This window comes from Phalaenopsis equestris, unplaced genomic scaffold (genome assembly GCF_001263595.1).
Source record: "Phalaenopsis equestris unplaced genomic scaffold, ASM126359v1 Scaffold000840, whole genome shotgun sequence".
NCBI lineage: Eukaryota > Viridiplantae > Streptophyta > Magnoliopsida > Asparagales > Orchidaceae > Phalaenopsis > Phalaenopsis equestris.
Genome location: NW_018165280.1, coordinates 2,853,405 through 2,862,940, shown reverse-complemented (window position 1 = coordinate 2,862,940; position 9,536 = coordinate 2,853,405). Strand labels below are relative to the sequence as shown.

Below are 9,536 nucleotides of genomic sequence, written 5' to 3'. Positions count from 1 at the left end.
GGAAGGAGACAGAGCTGGGGTGCGTGCGTTAGGGGAGTTAAGGCTTAAAGAGGAAAGGGGTAAAAAGGTTTTAATATAAATTAATATATATAAATACATATATATATATATATAAATATATATATATATATATACATTAAATTATATCTGATTTATTTGCGCGCGGCGACGTAAGAAAATGGGTGTCCTCCCTAGGCAAAATTGACGTTCTGGACACGCCGGCGCAGTCCATTTTGTCATCAGGGGTCGCTCGGACGACGTCCTCGACAATCGGGTCAAAAACGCGTCAGAATTCAAATTTCACAAAATTTCGAACCGTGATCGATCATTTCAAAAGGTTAATTCGAACATTCGACAAGTAACAGTGCAAACGAAGTGAATCGTGGCGATAGGAAGTGTCGACTCTCCGAATTGGCAAAGTTTGTGCGCGCGGGAGTGCGAATTGTGCAGAAGGCCACCCTAAGGCTCAGGAAGGTCCTATAGGGATCCCTTTTGGGTTTCCTCATATTGGTTTCACCCTTCTAAATGCTAGAAGTCGATACCACCCACAGAGAACCACAAAAGAGTACAGAAGCGGATTGAATTTCTAGAACAAGCGGGTCTAAGGTTCTAAGATAGTCATAAGATAGTCAAAGATCTAGAACAAGCGGGTCTAAGGTTCTAAGATAGTCAAAGAGAGATCCCTAAGGCTAGATCATAAACCCTAAGAGGAAGACTAGACCTCGCTAAAAAATGAGGTCAACAAAGACAGAGATGAAAGCGGGCAGTTATGCGGAAGAGAAGGGCGATGGTTTATTGTTGTTGGAGGGCAATAGGTCGGGAAGGGGTACTACGGTGGAGCGGCAGCAAGTAACGACGATGAGAGGAGGTGGAATGTTGCAGGTTGGATGATGGGGTGTCATGGAAGTGGTAGGTTGCGGATGTGATGGGAAGGAGGAGAATGGGTGGCTAGTTGTAGATCTGGGAAGGAGGAACGAAGGGAAAAGGCTAAAAAAAAAAAAGCAAAAGTGTAAATTTGGGGGTTGGAAGCAGCAAGGTGGAAGCGTGGACAGCCAGGTAGTATCAGTAGAGGCGGGTAAGGGTTGTCGTAATGGTTGAAAATAGAGATACGGTGATTTGGTAGTTGCATGAACTATAATAGTGTTATTTTGCTTGACTGCAGTGAGGAGAGGGGATGGCAGCCTTGAGATGAGGGTGAGGAACTGCAGGAAAGAAAGAAACAGTGGCTATCCTAACGGCCTGTAGTGAGGAAAGGGGATTCCGACCATGAAAGAATGGATGTGGGAAAAAAATAGTTGGAAATAATCACCATCTCATGACGAGTTACAGTCGGAGTGTCTTTTCATCTTTAGAAATAGCCCTGCAAGGGAGAAGCCAAACGATCCCGACAAAAAATGGAATAAAAAATTGAATCCTAAAATACAGCAAAACACACATAAATACTAATAAATAGCAAGGAGAGGAGCGATCCCACCTATTTGGGCAGAAACCCTAATTCCTAAGGCTGGTCGGCCCTAATTCCCTCAAAGCTGAATCAGTTCAGCCTCCAGGGACAGTGTCCAGTTCAGCCAAGAGAGCCCCGCATTAGTCTTCCAGGGTTTGGGGAGCTTCGAGCTCATTTAACAAAGCTTATGTCTGCCCTTTAATGGTGATGGCGCTCTTGTCTCCCAAAACACTTGAGGAGTTTTCCCCATTTGTGAGCAGCAATCCATATCAGTCTGATCTTTTGAGCTCATTATTCAACTGAATTGGGTTTGCGTGTCACGTATATACTATTGAATCCTTCCAAAATAACCCAAAGTTAGCTCAACCTGATCTAAAGTGAGGACAGTATGAATCTCTTTAAATGGTAGCAATCATGGTGATAAACTATCAAACATGATTTCATGCAACTCTCTTTGTATTGGTTATCATGGGTCAGAAATTGGCTTTGTTGTCATGTTATTCTCTGCCATAACCAAAATGGATCTTTCGACATTTATCTGTTGGTACGGGTACCTGTCACTTCTGATTCCGCGGAGGAAAAGAGGACGATGTGGTTTCCATCCCTTGTGAATGAATAGGTATTGTTGTATCAATCATGTTGAGTCTTGGGATCATATTGCCACCTCCCAACAAAAGCCGACAGACATTCACGGGCACAACATCGCACTATATCTAATTATGAAACTAGATCCTAATAGAAAATTCCATAAGACACATCATGTCATTATTGACTCAATCATCCTTTTTCAAACACATTAGGAAGTACAACTGGGAATGTCTCTAATTCATAAGGCCCAATTTATCAACCAGTATATTGATATCATATTCTTGTTGCTACCTCCATCAATGATGATGTTGTATGCATTTCCCTTTACGATGTAACAAGTGTTGAATATATTGTGAAAAAGTCATTGTTGCTCCCTTGAAGCCTTAATCTGAATGACTCGTCGAACAAGTATCTCGCCCTAATCTGGTGGAAGATGGTACCCTTCTTCTTCAGTTGCTTCCTCGTCGCTAACTTCCTCCACTGCACCTGCTCAATATAGGACATGACTCCTCGACCAATTGGTGGAAATGCGCACAAATCCATGGCATCTTAAGCTTTTTTTGGCCAAGGCTGTAGTGCAAGTACAACTCTTCTCATATTTTTTTCTCACTCTGAATGGCTTTGTCCTTATCCTGACCAGGTTTCTCAACTCTTTGAGACGTGCTCCTGTTGATGTCGCCAACTACGAGTGGTTTTCTGAATGGTGGTGATTATCTACTCTATTTGTATTTTCTCTCCTTATTCAATGCTATGATATGGACATCTCCCAATGACAAACAAAGCTGCAGCTACACAATGTCATTGATAGTTGGCTTCAAGGCCCCCAGATACCGAGCTATGATATGCTTTGCTAACTCGCCCCACATTTCATCAGCAGTTGGTCAAACCATATCGTGAACTCTTTTACCGATATCGTGAACTGCAACCTTCCATAAAATCATCTAGATCAATACCTCCATCGAACTGTAGTAGATCAACCTTTATTATGAAATCTCAATGTCCATTTGACTCCTCTCTCGGCTTCCTTCAATAATAAATTCTGAAGCGTCGTTGACCACCCTCATCGTTGAAGTCGTACCAATGGAAGGGGTTCCATTTCTCATCTCTTTATTTTCTTAGACTCTTCGTCTCACAATCGAGAGTAATGTCTCTTGGGTCCGTCATCAATCCCCGCAAGCCTGTACTGAAGTCAACGAATTTTTCATTGTATCTCTTCCCGGTAAGTTCCAACACATTCTCCTTTGTGGCATGATTAGGGATTGGGATTGTGTGAGTGGAAAATGTTATTTTATGAAATGACAGAAAATTTTTGGGTGGATATGTGTAGGAAGGCTAGAAAACCTACGATAAGACTAGGGTTATATTGCTCTGAAACCAAATGATACCAGAGTTAACCCTAAACAACAATAAGCAAATAATATTATAGCTAGAAAAGGCAATCGACAGTACAACGACACGTTAAAAGGGAAATAACAACAGCTGACACAATAACCCCCCAACTAAGGTTGTAAGTAAAAGATGAAGATGGGCACTTTAGGGAGGGAAGGGCAATGGTTTGTTGATGTTGGAGGGCAGCAGGATGGAAGGTGGGCGGCGATGGAGAAGCAGCAAGTAACGATGATGGGAGGAGGTGGGATGTTGCAGGTTGGAAGATGGGTGTGTCAGGGAAATGTTAGGTTGCGGCTGTAACAGGGAAGGAGGAGACAGGTGGCTAGCTGTAGACGTAAGAATGAGGAATAGCAAGAAACGACAGAAGAAACAACGAAAGTGTACCATTTAGGGGTTGACTGCGGCAAGGTGGAAGGGTATATATAAATAAATATTAAATATATAAATTTCTAACATTACATGTTAAATATATTTAAATTAGAAAATTATAGTGTATATACAAATAAATATAAATCTAGTTTATAATAAAAATAAAATTTCTAATAAAAACATAATTTCAAATAATTATTAAGAATATAAAGTTTATAATACAAAAAGGAACAATTACATACATAGCACTACAAACATTTTTATTTGCAAATTTATCAACTTTTTCATCCATTCTTCAAATTCTTGCTCAAATATCAAAATTCACAATAAAACTACAACACATATTTTTTTTTTATTTTTATTAAATTCTCAAAGGTTTGATCGGGACGCTGACCATAAATGCATTGTTTAGTAGTTTAAGAAAATTAACTCGGTGCTAATATCGTAAATAACAATATTTCGAGTGTTGTCTACGTAAGTATCCTCAATAAAATTTTAAAACTAAAATGTTATTACTATATTTCACATTCACCATCCCATTTAACATTCTCAAAGTCTAAATCCATGGGCTCAATTCTTTATTCATGCAGCACAACTCAAATTTCAGCATATTCACAGTTTTTTTTAAACCCGCATTATAAAGTAGAGTATTTTACGCATTATAAAGTAGAGATAGTATTACATTGTCTATATGGGGAAAAAAAGTTTGAGAGTGTGAGCTTGTAACTCACCTAAGTGGTGGACATGTTATTAATTAGCATGACTAAAGCTCAAAAAAATTAAATTTAGGTTTCTGAATTTATGGTTATAAGTTTAACTAGTAAGATTTATACACTGAATTATTATATGAAAATTTATAATCATGAGATTAAGAATTAAAAGCAATTAAAAAATGTTGATTGGACCAATTAGTTCCATATAACCGGGACCAGTTCACAGATCGAATCAATGATTCAAGCCGATTTTCATAGCTTTAATGTGAAACAGTTTTTAAGACTAAGTGAACCGACTATATGACTAGTTTATAACTGAACCAACCAATCTAATTTAATTTTTGAAATGTTGGTTGTTATAACCATTCATATCACAAATAACTTCTCATCAAAATTTTGCCTTTCAAAACATCAATGAAAACTCTCTTTCGTGCTTATCCCAATTTGAGCACTATAAACAATATCATATTGTAAATCATCGCTTATACCTCATTTGTACATATTCATAGCAGTAATAACGAAAAAAATGGAAACTTGAGCATTCAAGTGCATCTTTAAAAACTATTTAACAAATTAAAAGAGGGTCAAATAAAACCCTCATGGAAAGCCTTGTTATTGAAAGTAATAGTAGAGGCTTTTGCTAAGTGGATATGCCATCTTCACCAACTCATGTGAAAACAATCTCGACATCACCTTCCTAAAAAACCACTCCATAAATTAAGCCCCCTCCTTCCACACCTAATAACTCAAAAATTCCAAAATCATGACCAACAAAAAAGGCGTATTCAAGGGGAAAATATTTAATTTCGAGACCAATAGATATTTAAGACACCTCTTCAAATTATAAGAATGACGGAATTATAGTTTCAAAACATTCCTTACAAAAGAAAGTTGAAGACAAAAAATAATGGTTTTAACATGCTAGCTGATGCAGGAGCTTTCCCGCGCTGATTTTTTACAATACTATAGCTACTGTAGTACAGCAGGATCAACATCGAGGGAGATGATGGACGAGAGACAAGAGACAGGTAGCCGAAGCAGTCCATTTTCTTTATGTTTTCATTCCTATTATCTTTCATTCATTTTAAGTCATTTCCTATATATGTGTTGTATTAAAATTTTAAAATCAATTTTATGGTGTTTTATGTCAGTATAATCATCGGTGTCTAGGGTTTCCCCTTCTATAAATGTATCCGAAGATGAGAAGGTGCTCTCGTTATAACTCATTCGAGGTGATGGTCTCCTTCCAAGTGAGGTTTTAGTTCATTTCAGAGGGGGTATTGATCGTTACCCAACACCTTCGCGGCCTTTCCAACCGCCGCCAATCCTTTCCCCTCCCTCCTCTTCGCTGCCTTCACTGTCCCAGCCCTCCACCGTCACCACCGCCCGTATTCCCTCCCTCTCCTCGTTGTTTTGACTGGTTTCCAGCCCTCTATACTTATTGGAGCAACCTTACTGTCTTTTTCATGTAGTCCCGCCACCAAGCCACCTATTTCATTCATTGCAATCATCCCCCTCACTGTCGCAGCCCCGAGACGGCAACCATCTTATTGTCCTGCAATTCACAACCCCTCCTTTCGTTGTCCCTTGGCTTTCGTTGTCGTTCCAAGCCCTCCGCTTCACCTCCAACGCAATTTCAGCTCCTCCTTTTGCTGTCCCAACAATCCATAACCCATTTTAACCACCCATCATCACTCCCCAAACGCCTAGCCGACTTCCACCACCCCTGGATCGAGCCCTTGCGTAAATTTGTGTCATATTTTGTTGTAATTTCAATTCAAGTGTGTTTGGTTATAACTATCTATTGGTTTTTAGTAATAACATTTGTTTTTCCTATTGTGATTTGGGAACACTCTGATATCAACAACAATCATTAAAAAAAAAGACAAATAGAGCTTGTAAGCATGCATGTATATTAATTGATTCAAATCATAAATTGAAATTAGCAAAAGAAGATGTTATTGTGGATAGAGAAATTTAGCAAAGATTGTGAAGAAAACTTACTTATCTTGCACATACAAAACCATATATAGCTTATGTTGTGAATACGGTGAGTTAATTCATGCATAATCCAAGAAAAGTTCCCTTGTAAGTCGTCTACCAAATTTTTCACAACTAAAAAGCTAATTCTAAGAAGAACTTTATTGCGAAGAAACAAAAAAATTTAAAATTTGAAGTACACACGGATGCAAACTATACAAGTTCGCAAGAACCAAAGAGATCCCCTTTGGATATTGCACCTTTCTATGAGGTAATCTAGCCACAAGAAGAAGTAAATAAAAATACAATATAGTAGTGAGATCATGTGCAAAATTATATTTTAGAGAGCCAGGATAGAATGGATAAATGTCTTACTATGGTTGAAAATTTCCCTCAAGGGTGTAAAAATTGAGTAGGATGACCATATAAAGCTCTACAATGAAACGGTTCAACAAAAAAATATTTGACCAAAATAATATACAGCGGAAAGATGGATATTTTAGAAAAAAAAAATTTAGTCATTGGTTTAATGCATATACCATATTTTTCAATGTGGGATCAATTATAAAAATGTCTTCAAATAAGAATCAAGTTTTAGAAGATTTTCAATCAATTGGAAATAGAAGATATACATTCACCAATTTGGGAAGATGTGTTGAGAGACAGGCATGTGGCATCAAAATTAGAATTATTTTCTAAGCTAAAAGCCAATAACTACGAAGTGATTTCAATAAAAAAAACTATGTTATCAAAGCCCTTCAAAAGTGGCTGCTTATGGTAATAGATCAAATTAATTTCTTAATTCTAGAATTATTGGCATACATTCACCTAATTGAGAGAAAATGTTGGAAGACATGCATGCGCTATCACTATTGGACAGATCTTCTATGCTAAAAGACAAAGATTACTAGTGTTAAATTGCAATCAAATACCATGTTATCATGTCCTTTTCAAATGTGGCCCCTTTTGGCAATAGCTCAAATTAACTTCTAGATCCTGGAATTAGTAGTGATTAAGAAAAACTCTCAATAAAAAGAACTTCATTTTTCTACCTTAGATATGATTCCTTTTGTTTTCTGTAAATGCAGCTTATGCATGACTCGTGATTGCATATTATTAAGATCAAGTGAGATCAATGAAATCCTCTAAAGTTTTCTCATCCTTGTAAGCCTCCATATCCTTTGCGCATTGCTTAGTAGACATAGAATTAAAGATAGATAAATCACAATTATTGATTGCGATGCCATTTGGGATCACTTTCATTTTTTTTCTCTTCTTTTTTTCATAATTTATATCCAAACATAAAATTAAACATGTTTGATATCTCAGGTGATGGATACAATTATCAGCAGTGTGGCAACTGCAGTTAACAATGCAATGACAATAGCGGCTGCTGCTGGTGGTGGCAATCGTAGCAACAGTTATTTTTAAAAATACTTAAAATTTATTTTTAGTATTTTTTAATGACTTTATTTTTATTTTTAAGCAGTTTTTTTTAAAACACTTAGAAAAGTTATTTTTAGTATTTTTTTAATGACTTTATTTGTTTTTTTTATAAAAAAAGGGTAAAAACTAAAATAAACATGTTCTTTAAAAAGAAAAAATAAATCCAAATCAGGCCCTACAGCAATTATATGTAATGTTGACGTGTGATGTAGTTGTTTCAATACTGCGATTTAGTAGATTTTCCAAAAATCGGCCGAGTTATGATTCACTTATTAACGAATAATTGTCACAAGAAATTGCGGTCAAGATCAATATCTAGCCGGAACATACAATCTTATCCCCTTTATACTAATCATGACAGCGGTCTTAACCGGCAATTTTCTAATATCAGAGGAGGAAATTTATCGCCAATATTTCATCAGCGAAACAACAAACTAAACAAACTTTATCCAAAAATAAAACCATTATCTCATTGGCCAAACGAAACAAATTTTATCCAAAAAGCATTCGGAAATTCTTCAATAAAAGGAAAAAAATAGTAAAAGAAAAAAAACCTTTCCCACTTCCGGACCTCTGGCCTCCATCGCCCGCAGTCTTAACCCGAGGAACCGGCAGCCGAAGTCTATCCCTGCCAAAACCCCCCCAGAAGCCCGGCCTGGCCGGTGAATCATCCCCGCCAGAGCTCGAGGGCTCATCAGATGTATCTCGCTGAGTCCTGATCCTATTTAAGCCGCTGGGAATATCGTTCCTATCGACCTCCGCCATCCCGCGCCGAAATCCTAATGCGCCAGTCAGCAAACCCTAACCCCGTTTCCTCCGCGCCGATTTTCCTCTCTGATGAGAATAAACCTCTCGCCAGATCCAACCTCCCCCATCGATATCGAGAAGGAAGGTGTGCCGAAGCGAAACCCCGGGGGAAGAAGAAATCCTGAAATCGATAAGCTCGCCGTTTTGTGAAACCCCACCGGCCCGGCTAGAGAAGAAGAGCGGGAAATCTACCAAAGGACGGCGTCTATCTATCCGGGATAAAGGGCGAGTTGTGCCTTACACGCGTTAAATCGGAGGCATGAATTTTAATTTTTTTTTAATGAAAATAACATATTTTTTCACTGAAATTATGTATGGATATGCAACAATACAAAATGTAGGGGGAAATAAGCAATCAATTGAGACAAGAAGTTGGAGTTTTGTGAAGTTAAATTGGTAGGTTACTAGATTTGGAAGTGCAATTAAATGTGAATGATGTGAATGATTAATCCCTTAAAGTCTAATTAGTAAAGGGTTATCTAGCACAGGATTAAGAGCAGGATTTAACTTAGATGTAGCTAAATGTTGTCAAACACTCGTTTCGAACAAAATAAAACCATTGATTTTAGAAATCTAGATTTCACTTATTTCTGTTCTAAATGTTGGATTTACTAAAACTCATGAATCGGTGGATTTACGGGATTTGGAGGAAGAGCAATTCAGTTTATTTTTATGTTGGATTTATAGGATTTTGTAAATCCGTCACCAAATATTTTTTTTTATTTAAACCATGCAGAATTTAGTAAATTTAGATTTACGGGATTTACTGAATCTAAATAACTTAAATGTCATTTTTTTTT

General features: G+C 37.4%; 1 protein-coding gene across 2 annotated transcripts in view; it reads right to left on the bottom strand.

Annotated features, from left to right (window-relative positions):
• Positions 1-9,100, bottom strand: part of LOC110031601 (probable serine/threonine protein kinase IRE4) — a 73,129-nt gene extending 64,029 nt beyond the window's left edge. For both annotated transcript variants that reach the window (XM_020734876.1, XM_020734877.1), the window contains exon 1: positions 8,484-9,100. In XM_020734876.1, coding sequence (XP_020590535.1) covers positions 8,484-8,694 — 211 coding nt within the window. In that variant the 5' untranslated portion in view covers positions 8,695-9,100. The remainder of the gene's footprint in view (positions 1-8,483) is intronic.
• Positions 9,101-9,536: the final 436 nt, after the last annotated feature.